This window comes from Salmo salar, chromosome ssa02 (assembly GCF_905237065.1).
Source record: "Salmo salar chromosome ssa02, Ssal_v3.1, whole genome shotgun sequence".
Lineage (NCBI taxonomy): Eukaryota > Metazoa > Chordata > Actinopteri > Salmoniformes > Salmonidae > Salmo > Salmo salar.
Genome location: NC_059443.1, coordinates 84,769,260 through 84,788,488, shown reverse-complemented (window position 1 = coordinate 84,788,488; position 19,229 = coordinate 84,769,260). Strand labels below are relative to the sequence as shown.

General features: G+C 40.1%; 1 protein-coding gene across 1 annotated transcript; it reads left to right on the top strand.

Annotated features, from left to right (window-relative positions):
- The first annotated feature begins 4,701 nt into the window (after window positions 1-4,701).
- Window positions 4,702-13,700, top strand: LOC123732096 (zinc finger protein 436-like). The gene is made up of 2 exons (XM_045711438.1): window positions 4,702-5,718; window positions 12,675-13,700. The coding sequence occupies exons 1-2, from the start codon at window positions 5,079-5,081 to the stop codon at window positions 13,511-13,513; spliced, it is 1,479 nt and encodes a 492-aa protein (XP_045567394.1). The 5' UTR covers window positions 4,702-5,078; the 3' UTR covers window positions 13,514-13,700.
- The last annotated feature ends 5,529 nt before the right edge of the window (window positions 13,701-19,229 follow it).

The following is a 19,229-nucleotide window of genomic DNA, read 5'->3' as shown; positions in this document are numbered from 1 at the left end:
CAGGTAGAATCAGGAATTCCCCAGGAGAGCTGTTTAGGCCCCTTACTTTTTTCAATCTTTTAAGAGAATGCCAAGAGTGTGCAAAGCTGTCATCAAGGCAAAGGGTGGCTACTTTGAAGAATCTGAAATATAAAATATATTTGGATTTGTTTGGTAACTACATGATTCCAAATGTGTTATTTCATAGTTTTGATGTCTTTGCTATTATTCTACAATGTAGAAAATAGTAAAAATAAAGAAAAACCCTTGAATGAGTAGGTGTGTCCTACCTGGTACCGTACAACTGGTACTGTACAATTTATACAACTTGAAACTTGAACTTGAATTCTGTTACTGCAATTCTGTTACCGGGTTTAAATCCACTTCACTTACTGTAGTTCAATAGCCAAAATATATTTGTTCTAACTTCAGGTGTGATGTCATAGCTGACACCCCATTCTTTCTGCAGACATCTTTGAATCTTAATTCAGAGAAGATACAGTATTTGGAAAATGTGGTCACATTAAAAACTGAGCGACATTTTACAGAAATTCTTTTACCAAACGTTGCAGCTCCACAATTCTTCCAGTAAATGTGTTTTTGTAAACTGTTCAGTTTAAATTGTTAAAAGTAGTCCGTGTGCATAAAGTTGTATGGCTTGTTAAACTTTTAAACAGCACACTAGCTGTATTTTCATTTGTTCACTTTTTTAAGCTATCAACCAATCAGGATCCACATTTACAGTTTTATAATGAGGGATTTAGTCTGGATTAAACCGCATAGGAAAACACTTTTATCTTGTGGAGGTTTCAATCACACTCCGTTTAATTAAATACTATGTTTGTTCTTTGGCAGGAGAGATACCATTCTCTCACTCTGACAGCAGGAAGAGTCCTTCAGGGGAACCAAACCCAGAGACGCCCAATCCAGTGAGACTGCTCCAAGACTGCTCCAAGTGTATTAAGAGTTTTAAGTGGTTATGGAAGCTGAAAGAGCATGAGAAAATACACACAGGAGAAAAGCCTTTCCAGTACTCCCAGTGTGGAAAGAGTTTTACCCTGTTAGTGAACCTGAAAAAGCATAAACGAATACACTATGGAGAGAAGCCTTATTCATGTTCCCATTGTGGAAAAAGATATTCACACTCACAGGACCTAAAATCACATGAGAGGACACACACAGGGGAGAAATCTCACTCTTGCTCCCAGCGTGGAAAGAGTTTTACCCAGTTAGCGACCCTGAAATAGCATAAACGAATACACACAGGAGAAAAGCCTTACCACTGCTATCAGTGTGGAAAGAGTTTTACCCAGTTAGGGAGCCTGAACATACATAAGAGAATACACTCTGGAGAAAAGCCTTACCCTTGTTCCCAGTGTGGAAAGAGTTTTACCAAGCTAGGGAAGCTGAAAAGGCATGAGAACATATACACACACAGGAGAGGATAAGCTCACAATTTGGAAAGAGTTTTAGTTAGGGAACCTAATTGTGGAAAGACATTTTCCCGGACAGAGGACCTGAAATCACATGACAGAATAGACAGGCTGTGTTCTGATTGATGTTTTGACTGTTGTTTTATGCCACATTAAATCATATTGTTTATATAAAATCTGCATATTATGTGTGTGATCACCATATAATTGTATTTTCAGAACCAGTTGTTGTTTTATTCAGAAAATAAAGACAAATGCCATAGTACTTCTTATGGCCATCAGTGAGCTTGCTGCCCTTGTCTACTGGCAATTTGGCCCACTCTTCAGCAGCAAACTGTCAATGTTTGAGGGTTGCCCTCCACCAACTGCTGTTTTCAAATATCACCATAGGTTATGGATGTGATTCAGATCTGGACTCTTTGCTGGCCACTCCAGAACACAACACTCCAGAACAGAACAGTCCACTCCAGAACAGAACAACCCAGAACGGTCCAGAACACTCCAGAACAGAACACTCCAGAACAGTCCAGAGTTTCTTCTTGAACCATTCTAATCCATTTGAGTTTGGGGTTGTTGTCCTGCTGGAAAACCCACAACCTTCAACAGAGACACTGGTTTTAGACACTGGGTTGAACATTGAACTCCAAAAAACCTTTGATAATCTGCTGATTTCATGATGTCTTGCACGAGTTCAAGGTCCACAGTACCAGAGGCAGCAAAGCAACCCAACAGCCCTATCAAACCTCCCCCATGTTTGATTGTAGGGGGAGAGATGTTCTTTTCTTTAAATACTTCATTTGTTTCTTTGAATGCTTCATTTGGTTGTCAGTACACAAAGGACTAAGTACTAGCACCGGGGTGCTAATAATTTTGTCCCCATGCCATTTATCTTTATTTTCTAAAAGAAAAATCATAAACCAAATAAAATTAGTTCTGCAATGTTGAAAAGCCAATGAAGAAATAGGGATTTATTTATTTAAGAAAAGTACAAGGGTGACACTATATTTGGCCGCATTTGAATATGATTTGGATATTCCAAAACGTAAATAATTAAATTGATGAATAGAATGTGCATTTCTTGATTCTAACCTTGAAACCTCTTGAATTGAGTTGTTTTGTACTGGTCATCAAGATGAAGGTGTATGAAAATGTGATGACGTTGTTCTGATAACATTGTTGCCATGAAACATTTTTCCCAACCTTATTAATCTTACCATCAGTATTATTCTTCCGCCACAAGTACTGAATGTAAAATTGATTTCATTAATATTTAATTTATTTAGAATTTTGATTGTATTATTTAATTAATATATTTTTGTCTGAACATAAATAAAATGTAATCAAGGCAAAGAAAGGGTGGCTATTTGAAGAATCTCAAATATATTTTAATTTGTTTAACACTTTTTTTTGGTTACTACATGATTCCATATGTGTTATTTCATAGTTCTGATGTCTTCACTATTATTCTACAATGTAGAAAATAGTAAAAATAAAGAAAAAACATTGAAAGATTAGGGGTTCTAAAACTTTTGACCAGTGGTGTAGGTGCTTACAGTATTTTGATACTATCTGTTTATTTGACTGAATGAATCAGAAATGGCCTTAAATGCAGATGTGTAGTAGATGTAAAGTTGGTTTTAAATTCTCACTCATTAAAAATCTGCACTAAGCAATCAAATCAAATCAAATTTTATTTGTCACATGCGCCGAATACAACAGGTGTAGACCTTATAGTGAAATGCAAGCCCTTGACCAACTATTAAAAAAAAAAAAAAACATTTAAAATACGAATAAGAAATAAAAGTAACAAGTAATTAAAGAGCAGCAGTAAAATAACAGTAGCGAGGCTATATACAGGGGGGTACCGGTACAGAGTCAATGTGCGGGGGGAACCGGTTAGTCGAGGTAATTGAGGTAATATGTAAATGTAGGTAGAGTTATTAAAGTGACTATACATAGATAATAAACATAGAATAGCAGCAGTGTAACAGAAGAGGTGGGGGGGGGGGGGCAATGCAAATAGTCTGGGTAGCCATTTTATTAGATGTTCAGGAGTCTTATGGCTTGGGGGCAGAAGCTGTTTAGAAGCCTCTTGGACCTAGACTTGGCACTCCGGTATCGCATGCTATGCGGTAATAGAGAGAACAGTCAATGACTAGGGTGGCTGGAGTCTTTGACAATTTTTTTGTGCCTTCCTCTGACACCGCCTGGTATAGAGGTCCTGGATGGCAGGAAGCTTGGCCCGTCAGGAAGTCCAGGATCCAGTTACAGTGGGAGGTGTTTAGTCCCAGGGTCCTTAGCTAAGTGATGAGCTTTGAGGGCACTATGTTGTTAACTCACATTGTAGTTAATGAACAGCATTCTCACATAGCATTCTCACATAGCATTCTCACATTGTAGTCCATGAATAGCATTCTCACATAGCATTCTCACATAGCATTCTCACATAGCATTCTTACATAGCACCACAGATGAATGGCATTCTCACATCCTTTTGTCTAGGTGGGAAAGGGCAGTGTGGAGTGCAATAGAGATTGCATCATCTGTGGATCTGTTGGGACAGTACAGTATGCTAATTTGGTGGGTCTAGAGTTTCTGGGATAATGGTGTTGATGTGAGCCATGACCAGCCTATCAAAGCATTTCATGGCTACAGACGTGAGTGCTACGGGTCGGTAGTCATTTAGGCAGGTTACCTTAGTGTTCTTGGGCACAGGGACTATGGTGGTCTGCTTGAAACATGTTGGCATTACAGACTCAGACAGGGGTTGAAAATGTCTGTGAAGACACTTGCCAGTTGGTCAGCTCATGCTCAGTGTACACGTCCTGGTAACCCGTCTGGCCCTGTGGCCTTGTGAATGTTGACCTGTTTAAAGGTCTTACTCACATCGGCTGCGGAGAGCGTGATCACACAGTCGTCCGGAAGAGTTGATGCTCTCATGCATGTTTCAGTGTTACTTGCCTCAAAGCGAGCATAGAAGTATCCTGTCACTGGGCAGCTCTTGGCTGTGCTTCTCTTTGTAGTCTGTGATAGTTTGCAAGCCCTGCCACATCCGACGAGCATCAAGCCGGTGTAGTACGATTCGATCACCACATGCTGGTCTTTGTACATCTCAATTTAATATTATTATATAATAAAATAAAAATATATGTACACTTCTTGTAAAAGAAAATACAAAAAAAGCCCTGCTTTACCCACTCCAATCAGCAGATGGCGATGTGTGTCTTTCAGGCAATGCTGCCAGTGTGACGTTTAATCCAGTGGACGGAACGCTTCTTCAACAACAACAACAAAGCAGCAGCAGCAGCTATTCAGCAACCACGGTAGCTTCCTAGCCAACAATGCCTAGGCATTGGAGCTCTTTAGACGCTTTCGTTGTATATTTGCCTCTGTGTTATAAAATATAACGTACTTCTTTCGTATAGCTAGTTGACCCATTTAATTTCATATTTACGTTGTTAATCAGGTTAGTAGCGAGCTGGCTTGCTAAATTAGCTTAGCACCGGGCAAGTCGTTTATCCTAACTAACTTAGCTAGTTAACATCGCCAACCATGAGCTCATTAAGCTACTCCCCTCCTGCTAAAGAAGAGGAGGTGGTTTGCTGTACATTATCGTAAAAGAAGAAGAGGAGGGTATTACAGTGAAAAGAGAAATAAGCTTTCAGAATGAAAAAGAAGGAAGAGGAGGAGAATGTTACAGTGAAAGAAGAGAAAGAACATTTTGGCGAGGAAGAGGGTATAGAGACTGTCACAGTGGAAGAGGATGAGGTAGAATCTTTATTCAGAATGGAAGTGGAGGCTATCAGTGTCACATTGAAGGAGGAGGTAGAAGCTTTCAGAATGGAAGCAGAGGCTATCAATGTCACATTGAAGAAAGAGGAGGATGTTACAGTGAAAGAAGAGAAAGAACATTTTAGAGTGAAAGATGAAGAGGGGATAGAGGCTGTCACAGTGGAAGAAGAGGAGGAGGTAGAAGCTTTCAGGATGAAAAAGGAGGAAGAGGAGGCCATCACATTGAAAGAAGAAGAAGAGGAGGATGTTATAGTGAAAGAAGAGAAAGAACCTTTTGGAGAGGAAGAGGAGGCTATCTTAAGAGAAGAGGAGGAGGAAGACGTTTTGGGAGATGAAGAGGTGGAAGCTTTCAGAATGAAAAAGGAGGAAGAAGAGGATGATGTTATAGGGAAAGAAGAGAAAGAACCTTTTGGAGTGGCGGAGGAGGCTATCTTAAGAAAAGAGGAGGAGGAAGATGTTTTGGGAGATGAAGAGGAGGAGGAAGGAGAGGAGACTGAAGATCTGATTAACACCAGTGAGTACTGTCCTAAAAGCAAACTGCAGTTGTTGAATTAATGTATCGTTTTAATATATGGCTCTGGGCCTAGCCATTGATTCTTGGATAATATAACTTAAAAAATGTCCACTGAACTTAGTTCAACTGTCGTACCCCATCAGAACCCAAAATATAAGCTTGTTTTACTCCTTTGTTTGTAAACAATGTAATTGTAAATAAACACTATATCCTTAAAACATGGAGGTAGTTCAATTAGGCTGAACCTGAGACATGAGACTGTTATTTAAAGCACTATAGAAATGTAATAATTTATTACTATGCATTAAGAATGATGAATCATTTTGAATATGGTTCTAATTCTAGATATTCAGTTACATAATATAATTGAAATATTCCCAGTTATTGTTAATGGGGAAGCTAACATGGCTGCCATAATGTCACGTTCAGACTTTCAGTCGTATATATGTATTGATAATGGGGGAGCTAACATGGCTGCCATAATGTCACGTTCAGACTTTCAGTCGTATATATGTATTGATAATGGGGGAGCTAACATGGCTGCCATAATGTCACGTTCAGACTTTCAGTCTATATATGTATTGATAATGGGGGAGCTAACATGGCTGCCATAATGTCACGTTCAGACTTTCAGTCGTATATATGTATTGATAATGGGGGAGCTAACATGGCTGCCATAATGTCATGTAAAGGCACCATAATGCAGAAACCTGGCCCAAACCTCTAAATACCTCTGGACTGTACCAGGTTGAGCCGGTCTAAAGCCTGAACTGGGTTGAGCTGGGCTAAAGCCTGAACTGGGTTGAGCTGGGCTAAAGCCTGAACTGGGTTGAGCTGGGCTAAAGCCTGAACTGGGTTGAGCTGGGCTAAAGCCTGAACTGGGTTGAGCTGGGCTAAAGCCTGAACTGGGTTGAGCTGGGCTAAAGCCTGAACTGGGTTGCGCAAGGGCCAAGGCCTAAACCGTGTTGCGCAAGGGCCAAGGCCCGTCGTTTGACCGGGTAAAAGCTGTGAGGGAGGAGCGCCCTTCTTAAAACAGTAATCTGCACTAACTGGTCATATTGGCAGCATGGTTCATCGTTCCATGAAATATATGTTAGAATGATCTAACTAGTTTTCCTTGGGAAGACGGATAGAGCACGACTGTGTTTTTGTTAAAGGAACGATCCACTGCTTGTCTCCACGACTCCACAGCAAGTTGTTTTGTGGCCCTAGTTATCCAAACTTTTTTTTAGAGCTAATAAGGGATAAATAGCCTTTTGTCGAACAAGGATGTAATTTGTTAGAAAGATGAGATGACTACAGCGTCCATGATTCTTTGCGTCTGGAAGGCAGGTACAGGGAGGAGCGTCTAACAAGATGGGTGTTAGATGGGCGTTAGCTCTGGTTAAATAAAAAAAAAACGGACAAAAGTCAATCTAGTAACAATGCACTTTACAACACTACACTGAGTATACCAAACACTACACTGAGTATACAAAACACTACACTGAGTATACCAAACACTACACTGAGTATACCAAACACTACACTGAGTATACCAAACACTATACTGAGTATACCAAACACTATACTGAGTATACCAAACACTACACTGAGTATACCAAACACTACACTGAGTATACCAAACACTACACTGAGTATACCAAACACTACACTGAGTATACCAAACACTACACTGAGTATACCAAACACTACAGCACTACACTGAGTATACCAAACACTACACTGAGTATACCAAACACTACAGCACTACACTGAGTATACCAAACACTACACTGAGTATACCAAACACTACAACACTACACTGAGTATACCAAACACTACACTGAGTATACCAAACACTACACTGAGTATACCAAACACTACACTGAGTATACCAAACACTACAGCACCACACTGGTATACCAAACACTACACTGAGTATACCAAACACTACACTGAGTATAACCAAACACTACACTGAGTATACCAAACACTACACTGAGTATACCAAACACTATACTGAGTATACCAAACACTACACTGAGTATACCAAACACTATACTGAGTATACCAAACACTACAGCACTATACTGAGTATACCAAACACTACACTGAGTATACCAAACACTACACTGAGTATACCAAACACTATACTGAGTATACCAAACACTACAGCACTATACTGAGTATACCAAACACTACACTGAGTATACCAAACACTACACTGAGTATACCAAACACTACACTGAGTATACCAAACACTACACTGAGTATACCAAACACTACAACACTACACTGAGTATACCAAACACTACACTGAGTATACCAAACACTACACTGAGTATACCAAACACTATACTGAGTATACCAAACACTACAGCACTACACTGAGTATACCAAACACTACAGCACTATACTGAGTATACCAAACACTACACTGAGTATACCAAACACTACAACACTACACTGAGTATACCAAACACTACAGCACTACACTGAGTATACCAAACACTACACTGAGTATACCAAACACTACACTGAGTATACCAAACACTACACTGAGTATACCAAACACTACAACACTACACTGAGTATACCAAACACTACACTGAGTATACCAAACACTACACTGAGTATACCAAACACTACACTGAGTATACCAAACACTACACTGAGTATACCAAACACTACAAAACTACACTGAGTATACCAAACACTACACTGAGTATACCAAACACTACACTGAGTATACCAAGCACTACACTGAGTATACCAAACACTACACTGAGTATACCAAACACTACACTGAGTATACCAAACACTACACTGAGTATACCAAACACTACACTGAGTATACCAAACACTATACTGAGTATACCAAACACTACACTGAGTATACCAAACACTATACTGAGTATACCAAACACTACACTGAGTATACCAAACACTACACTGAGTATACCAAACACTACACTGAGTATACCAAACACTACACTGAGTATACCAAACACTATACTGAGTATACCAAACACTACAGCACTACACTGAGTATACCAAACACTACACTGAGTATACCAAACACTACAGCACTACACTGAGTATACCAAACACTACACTGAGTATACCAAACACTACAACACTACACTGAGTATACCAAACACTACACTGAGTATACCAAACACTACACTGAGTATACCAAACACTATACTGAGTATACCAAACACTACAGCACTACACTGAGTATACCAAACACTACACTGAGTATACCAAACACTACAGCACTACACTGAGTATACCAAACACTACACTGAGTATACCAAACACTACAACACTACACTGAGTATACCAAACACTACACTGAGTATACCAAACACTACACTGAGTATACCAAACACTATACTGAGTATACCAAACACTACAGCACTACACTGAGTATACCAAACACTACACTGAGTATACCAAACACTACACTGAGTATACCAAACACTACACTGAGTATACCAAACACTATACTGAGTATACCAAACACTACACTGAGTATACCAAACACTACACTGAGTATACCAAACACTACACTGAGTATACCAAACACTACAGCACTATACTGAGTATACCAAACACTACACTGAGTACACCAAACACTACACTGAGTATACCAAACACTATACTGAGTATACCAAACACTACAGCACTATACTGAGTATACCAAACACTACACTGAGTATACCAAACACTACACTGAGTATACCAAACACTACACTGAGTATACCAAACACTACAACACTACACTGAGTATACCAAACACTACACTGAGTATACCAAACACTACACTGAGTATACCAAACACTATACTGAGTATACCAAACACTACAGCACTACACTGAGTATACCAAACACTACAGCACTATACTGAGTATACCAAACACTACACTGAGTATACCAAACACTACAACACTACACTGAGTATACCAAACACTACACTGAGTATACCAAACACTACACTGAGTATACCAAACACTATACTGAGTATACCAAACACTACAACACTACACTGAGTATACCAAACACTACACTGAGCATACCAAACACTACACTGAGTATACCAAACACTATACTGAGTATACCAAACACTACAACACTACACTGAGTATACCAAACACTACAGCACTACACTGAGTATACCAAACACTACACTGAGTATACCAGACACTACACTGAGTATACCAAACGCTACACCGAGTATACCAAACACTACAGCACTACACTGAGTATACCAAACACTACACTGAGTATACCAAACACTACACTGAGTATACCAAACACTACAGCACTATACTGAGTATACCAAACACTACACTGAGTATACCAAACACTACAGCACTACACTGAGTATACCAAACACTACACTGAGTATACCAAACACTACAGCACTACACTGAGTATACCAAACACTACACTGAGTATACCAAACACTACACTGAGTATACCAAACACTACACTAAGTATACCAAACACTACACTGAGTATACCAAACACTACAGCACTACACTGAGTATACCAAACACTACACTGAGTATACCAAACACTACACTGAGTATACCAAACACTACAGCACTATACTGAGTATACCAAACACTACAGCACTACACTGAGTATACCAAACACTACACTGAGTATACCAAACACTACACTGAGTATACCAAACACTACACTGAGTATACCAAACACTACAGCACTACACTGAGTATACCAAACACTACACGGACTATACTGAGTATACCAAACACTATACTAAGTATACCAAACACTATACTGAGTATACCAAACACTACAACACTACACTGAGTATGCCAAACACTACACTGAGTATACCAAACACTACACTGAGTATACCAAACACTACACTGAGTATACCAAACACTACACTGAGTATACCAAACACTACAACACTACACTGAGTATACCAAACACTACACTGAGTATACCAAACACTATACTGAGTATACCAAACACTACAGCACTACACTGAGTATACCAAACACTACACTGAGTATACCAAACACTACACTGAGTATACCAAACACTACACTGAGTATACCAAACACTACAGCACTACACTGAGTATACCAAACGCTACACCGAGTATACCAAACACTACAGCACTACACTGAGTATACCAAACACTACACTGAGTATACCAAACACTACACTGATTATACCAAACACTACAGCACTATACTGAGTATACCAAACACTACACTGAGTATACCAAACACTACAACACTACACTGAGTATACCAAACACTATACTGAGTATACCAAACACTATACTGAGTATACCAAATACTACACTGAGTATACCAAACACTACACTGAGTATACCAAACACTACAGCACTATACTGAGTATACCAAACACTACACTGAGTATACCAAACACTATAGCACTACACTGAGTATACCAAACACTACACTGAGTATACCAAACACTATAGCACTACACTGAGTATACCAAACACTACACTGAGTATACCAAACACTATACTGAGTATACCAAACACTACACTGAGTATACCAAACACTACACTGGGTATACCAAACACTACACTGAGTATACCAAACACTACAGCACTATACTGAGTATACCAAACACTACACTGAGTATACCAAACACTATACTGAGTATACCAAACACTACACTGAGTATACCAAACACTATACTGAGTATACCAAACACTACACTGAGTATACCAAACACTACAGCACTACACTGAGTATACCAAACACTACACTGAGTATACCAAACACTATACTGAGTATACCAAACACTACACTGAGTATACCAAACACTACAACACTACACTGAGTATACCAAACACTACATTGAGTATACCAAACACTACACTGAGTATACCAAACACTACACTGAGTATACCAAACACTACAGCACTACACTGAGTATACCAAACACTACACTGAGTATACCAAACACTACAGCACTACACTGAGTATACCAAACACTACACTGAGTATACCAAACACTACACTGAGTATACCAAACGCTACACTGAGTATACCAAACGCTACACTGAGTATACCAAACACTACACTGAGTATACCAAACACTACACTGAGTATACCAAACATTAGTAGTTTGTAACCACCACAATGTGCCCTACTCTTAAACCTTTTCTTCAATGCCTCTGTAATTTGTAGCGCTTCGAATTGGTAATAATTTAGGCAGGATACCTTGATGTTCTTTGTTACAGTGAGTATGGTGGTCTGCTTAAAACATGTAAGTATTACAGACTCAGTCAGGGACAGGTTGAAAATGTCTGTGAAGATACTTGGCAGTTGTTCAACGCATGCTCTGAGTACACTTCCTGGTAATCTGTCTGGCCCTGCGGCCTTATGAATGTTGACCTGTTTAAAGGTCTTACTCACATCGGCTGCGGAGAGCGTGATCACACAGTCGTCCGGAACAACTGGTGCTCTCATGCATGCTTCAGTGTTGCTTGCCTCAAAGTGCCTATAGAAGTAATTTAGCTCGTCTGGTAGGCTCGTGTCACTGGGCAGCTCGCAGCTGGGCTTTCCCTTGTGGTAATTAATTGTTTGCAAGCCCTGCCACATCCAACTAACCAGTGTAGTAGGATTCAATCTTAGTCCTTTATTGACTCCTTACCTGTTTTATGGTTCGTCGGACGGCATAGCGGGATTTCTTATAAGCGTCCGGGTTAGAGTCACGCTCCTTGAAAGCGGCAGCTCTACCCTTTAGGTCAGTGCGGATGTTGCATTTAATCCATAGCTTCTGGTTGGGGTATGTTAGTACTGTCACTGTGGGGACAATGTCATCGATACACTTATTGATTTAGCTGGTGACTGATGTGATTAAACCTCATAGGAAGACAGTTTAACCATGTGGAGGTTTCATTCAGGTCTCTCAATTTAACCAAATACCCTGTTTGTCTTTGGCAGGAGAGGGACCAGACTCTCACTCTGACCGTGAGAAGAGTCCTTCAGGGGATCCAGTCCCAGTGACGCCCGGACCAGTGAGACGACACCACTGTTCTCAGTGTGGAAAGAGTTTTACTCTGTTAGGGAACCTGAAAAGGCATGAGAAGACACACACGGGAGAGAAGTCTTTCCAATGTTCACAGTGTGGAAAGAGTTTTACACGATTAGGGAACCTGAATATGCATGACAGAACACACACAGGAGAGAAACCTTTCCAGTGCTCCCAGTGTGGAAAGGGTTTTACAGGGTTAGGGCATCTGAAGGAACATAAAAGAATACACACAGGAGAGAAACCTTTCCAATGCTCCCAGTGTGGAAAGGGTTTTACCTTGTTAGGGAACCTGAATATGCATGACAGAACACACACAGGAGAGAAGCCTTTCCAATGCTCCCAGTGTGGAAAGGGTTTTACACAGTTAGGAAATCTGAAGGAGCATGAAAGAACACACACAGGGGAGACATCTTACCATTGCTCTTTGTGTGGAAAGGATTTTGCCAAGTTAGGGAGCCTAAAGGAACATAAAAGAATACACACAGGAGAGAAACCTTTCCAATGCTCCCAGTGTGGAAAGAGTTTTACAAGGTTAGGGCATCTGAAGGAACATGAAAGAATACACACAGGAGACAAGACTTTCCAATGTTCCCAGTGTGGAAAGAGTTTTACACGGTTAGGGAACCTGAAAAGGCATGAGAGAATACATACAGTCTTTCCAATACGCCCAGTGTGTAGCAGGAACCGGCTCAGAGAACAGAACCAAAAACTGGAAAAAGTTGAGAAACAGAACCTGGAAAGAAAGTGATCTCTACTTTTCTGGAACAGAACCGTTATTTTAATTGCGTTGGAAACGGTTAATAACTTTCTTTTAAAGTAACTGCCCAGTGAAAATCTCACTTTAAAAGTTCATTCTGTTAACTCATATGTAAATGTTGTTGACTTGTCCTATACTTGTGTTTGTAGACAAAGCATAAATTGAAGAAAAACACTTTGAAAAAAAAACAAACAGACCATTTAATTTTTTTTTGCAATTTCCTCATAGAACATGATGTCATCTCCCTGAGGAGGATGAGCTGGCCAATCAGTAGTCTACTTGCATGAATATTTTAGTGACTGGTATACGCCCACACCATTCAGTTTTTTTGGGGTAGCCCACACCATAACAACACAGAAAAGCTGCTTTTTAACATGCTTAATAAATACAAATTTGAAGGAAAACTATTTCACTCATATTGTAATTAATTATAGGTCATGTTTCATAGAAATCTGGAAACACTGGGAATTTAATTTAAATTCTGCCCATTTTTTTTTGTCCTACAAAAATTGCCAACAAAGCGCTTATGCAAAGCCTTTCTGCCCTTCCCCCTCCGGAGCTACTTGCTCTCTCCCGTCTCAGTCGCATCTCGTGCCCTACACTTGTTGTCTGTCCATCATACAACTAGCTTGTCCACTCCATAGCATGCTGATCCATCCACACTGATTGGTGAAGTCATTTAATTAGCTACATGTTAAAAAAGGAACAGAAAGGAACGATATAAACCGGTACGAACCAGTTCAGAACTTTATTTTGATGGTCGGAACCTATGACGTATATAAACCCTGGATTGCTGATGCTATGTATTGGCCATTGAGAGGCTTTGAAGCCACTGGTCGATCGTATTGGCAACTCCCCATTAGGAGCAGTCCTCCATAGGAATGAATGGAATCCTACAGTATTTCAATTAAATGTTTTCAAGGACAAAATTACATGTAATTAAGAAAAAAGCCCAGCAGCGTTGCAGTTCTTGACACAAACCGGTGTGCCTGCACCTACTACCATACCCCGTTCAAAGGCACTTCAGTCTTTTGTCATGCCCATTCATGGCACACACACACACACAATCCATGTCTCCACTGTCTCCTCCCCTTCATCTATACTGATTGAAGTGGAGTTAACAAGTGACATCAATAAGGGACCCTGGCTTTCACCTGGATTCACCTGGATTCACCTGGTCAGTCTATGTCATGGAAAGAGCAGGTGTTCTTAAAGTTTGTCCACTCAGTGTATAAACAGTACATATTATGTTTAGCTCACACAATAGAATTTAAACGTATTAATTTGTCTGTAAACGTGTCCAAAATGAATGTAGACATTAATAAATGTATTTCTATATCTCCCATGGGGTACGAAGGTGGTGGCTTCAATACAGCCCCGCCCCCTTTTCAGTCATCCAGGTTTTATACACCTTTCAGTCATCCAGGGTTTATACACCTTTTCAGTCATCCAGGGTTTATACACCTTTCAGTCATCCAGGGTTTATACACCTTTCAGTCATCCAGGGTTTATACACCTTTCAGTCATCCAGGGTTTATACACATCATTGGTCGGAACAGTAGAACAATGTAACAAACAAATGGCGATTGGATAAAATTATTTTGGTTCCAACCCATGGGGTATATTCATTCCGCCGATTCTGTTGCAAAACGTTTCTTAAGTTAAATGGCAGCAAAAGGAACGAAAATGGAGAGGGACTTGAATTCGTCCAATAACTTTGTCCAACATTCAGGCAGAATGAATACACCCCAGGTGTGGAAAGAGTTTTACCAGTTAGGGATCCCGAAAACACATGAGAGGGAACACATAGGAGAAAAGCCTTTCTAATGTTCTGTGTGGAAAGAGTTTTACCCAGTTAAGGAACCTAATTGTGGAAAGAAATTTTTCATGACTTGAAATTAGAGAATAGAAAGTCTGTGTTCCGACTTATGTTTTTGTCTGAGAATTTTCCTTTTTGTTTATGCCACATAAAATCATATTGTTTGTATGAAATCTTACTTTCGTTTTTTTCCTCTCAAGACATTATTGTTAAAAACAGATTAACATTTTAAATGTGTATTTTATTTTGACTATGGATTTTGATTGATTGAATACAAGTCTGAATGCTTAGATGTTCATGATATGATTTGGATATTTTGATATAGTGGCTAGAATGGGGCTAACATTCTAGAACACGAAGCCTAATTCTTGATTCTAACCTTGGAACCTCACCAATGTATTCGTTTTGTTTCATTGAATTAATTTGTGTACTAGTCTTCAAGCTGAAGGTGTATGAAAATGTGATGATGTTGTTCTGATAACGTCAGGTAAGTTGTTGACATGAAGAACATTTACTAGCTACCCCATCAGTATTATTCCACCATGTCAGAGAAAACACAGGTGCTGATTGTAAAAAAACATTTGATTAATGCAACATATTTTTGTCTAAATATAAATCAAATTGTGGAACACCACTAGTTGACATCCATTATTTTACCAGGTAAGTTGACTGAGAACACATTCTCATTTACAGCAACAACCTGGGGAATAGTTACAGGGGGATGAATGAGCCAATTACAAACTGGGGGTTATTAGGCAACCATGATGGTATGAGGGCTAGATTGGGAATTTAGCCAGGACACCAGGGTTAACACCCCTACTCTTACAATAACTGCCATGGGATCGTTAATGACCTCAGTGAGGTCAGGACACCCATTTAACATCCCATCTGAAAGACAGCACCCTACCCAGGGCAGTGTCCCCAATCACTGCCCTGGGGCTTGGGATATTGTTTAGACCAGAGGAAAGAGTGCCTCCTACTGGCCCTCCAACACCACTTCCAGCAGCATCTGGTCTCCCATCCAGGGACTAACCACAACCAACGCTGCTTAGCTTCAGAAGCAAGCCAGCAGTGGTATGCAGGGTAGTATGCTGCTGGCATTATATGCATACCTCTATGTATTGTTACATGTAGGAGCCGTATAGAGCTAGATGCTTATTTTAATATCTGTTTGACTGCATAAGAAATTGCCTTATGCAGATTTGTATTAGATGTTAAGTTTTTTATTTTATTCTCACTCATTAAAACTAATCAATCAACTCTTGCTTCTCAATACAATATTGTTTTTTGTTGTTGTTTTTTTTACAATATTGTTAGCTATTTAGTTAAATAAATTAAAAATAAACTTTTGGTCTGGAAAAAAATACTTTTCCATGAACTTCAGGGTCAGTAGCTTCAGCCCCAATATCACCATCACAAGTGCCTGATTGACTATCTCCGATAAGCAGGAACAATGGAGAGTAGAGTTTTTCAGGATCATGGATCAGTACCATGTTAAAGTACCGTGTTTTTCAGGATCATGGATCAGTACCGTGTTTTTCAGGATCATGGATCAGTACCATGTTAAGGTACCGTGTTTTTCAGGATCATGGATCAGTACCGTGTTTTTCAGGATCATGGATCAGTACCATGTTAAGGTACCGTGTTTTTCAGGATGATGGATCAGTACCATGTTAAGGTGCCGTGTTTTTCAGGATCATGGATCAGTACCATGTTAAGGTACCGTGTTTTTCAGGATGATGGATCAGTACCATGTTAAGGTGCCGTGTTTTTCAGGAACATGGATCAGTACCGTGTTAAGGTGGTAATTTGCTGGTTTGATTATTCTCGTATTTCCCCACAATATTCTCAATGCACCTTTTGTTTGGCAAAATGCCATTCTCATTTGCAACCTACATGGTAGTCTTTACTATTGTGACTGTCTTTATGGTCGTCTTTACTATTGTGACTGTCTTTATGGTAATCTTTATTATAACTGTCTTTTTGGTAGTCTTTACTATTGTGACTGTCTTTATGGTCGTCTTTACTATTGTAACTGTCTTTATGGTAGTCTTTACTATTGTGACTGTCTTTATGGTAGTCTTTACTATTGTGACTGTCTTTATGGTAGTCTTTACTATTGTGACTGTCTTTATGGTAGTCTTGATTGTAGTCTTCATTATTATGACTGTCTTTATGGTAGTCTTTACTATTGTGACTGTCTTTATGGTAGTCTTGATTCTAGTCTTCATTATTGTGACTGCCTTTATGGTAGTCTTTATTATTGTGACTGTCTATGGTAGTCTTCATTATTGTGACTGTCTTAATGGCAGTCTTTATTATTGTGACTGTCTATGGTAGTCTTCATTATTGTGACTGTCTTTATGGTAGTCTTTATTGCAATGAGATTGGTATAGTCTAACTTGTATGCAGTGTTTAGTGCCTCTTTGTATGCAGTCTGGTGATATGCCAGGGCCTGGGCATGCAGTTAGGTTTGTGCAGTGTGATGATATACCAGGGCCTGGGCATGCAGTTAGGTTTGTATGCAGTGTGATGATATACCAGGGCCTGGGCATGCAGTTAGGTTTGTATGCAGTCTGATGATATACCAGGGCCTGGGCATGCAGTTAGGTTTGTATGCAGTCTGATGATATACCAGGGCCTGGGCATGCAGTTAGGTTTGTATGCAGTCTGATGATATACCAGGGCCTGGGCATGCAGTTAGGTTTGTATGCAGTCTGATGATATACCAGGGCCTGGGCATGCAGTTAGGTTTGTGCAGTGTGATGATATACCAGGGCCTGGGCATGCAGTTAGGTTTGTATGCAGTCTGATGATATACCAGGGCCTGGGCATGCAGTTAGGTTTGTATGCAGTCTGATGATATACCAGGGCCTGGGCATGCAGTTAGGTTTGTATGCAGTCTGATGATATACCAGGGCCTGGGCATGCAGTTAGGTTTGTATGCAGTCTGATGATATACCAGGGCCTGGGCATGCAGTTAGGTTTGTATGCAGTCTGATGATATACCAGGGCCTGGGCATGCAGTTAGGTTTGTATGCAGTCTGATGATATACCAGGGCCTGGGCATGCAGTTAGGTTTGTGCAGTGTGATGATATACCAGGGCCTGGGCATGCAGTTAGGTTTGTATGCAGTCTGATGATATACCAGGGCCTGGGCATGCAGTTAGGTTTGTATGCAGTCTGATGATATACCAGGGCCTGGGCATGCAGTTAGGTTTGTATGCAGTCTGATGATATACCAGGGCCTGGGCATGCAGTTAGGTTTGTATGCAGTCTGATGATATACCAGGGCCTGGGCATGCAGTTAGGTTTGTATGCAGTCTGATGATATACCAGGGCCTGGGCATGCAGTTAGGTTTGTGCAGTGTGATGATATACCAGGGCCTGGGCATGCAGTTAGGTTTGTATGCAGTCTGATGATATACCAGGGCCTGGGCATGCAGTTAGGTTTGTGCAGTGTGATGATATACCAGGGCCTGGGCATGCAGTTAGGTTTGTTTTCCTTTATCTTCTCACTCAATACAAATCAGCACCACTCAATCAACACATGCTTTCCTTTGTACATCAGAATACAATAATATTATTATTTTTTTATTAAAAAGGAGAAAACAATTTTTTATCTAAATAAAATCTACTTCTCTGAACTGCGTAACCCACTCCAGTCAGCAGATGGCGATGTGCGTCTTCCAGTCAATGCTGACAGAGTGCTGCTACACACCTCAAGCCTTGTTTTCAGGGCACCGTTGAAGGGAGAGATTTCTGGGGTAGCATTAAGTATGGAGGTGGAACAAATGAAGTTGAAGATTCCTGGGTGGGAGAGCGTGGTGAAACAGAGGTGACACAGTCTGTTCTTTTTGAGCTTTGATTCAGAGTCTTTACCTGACA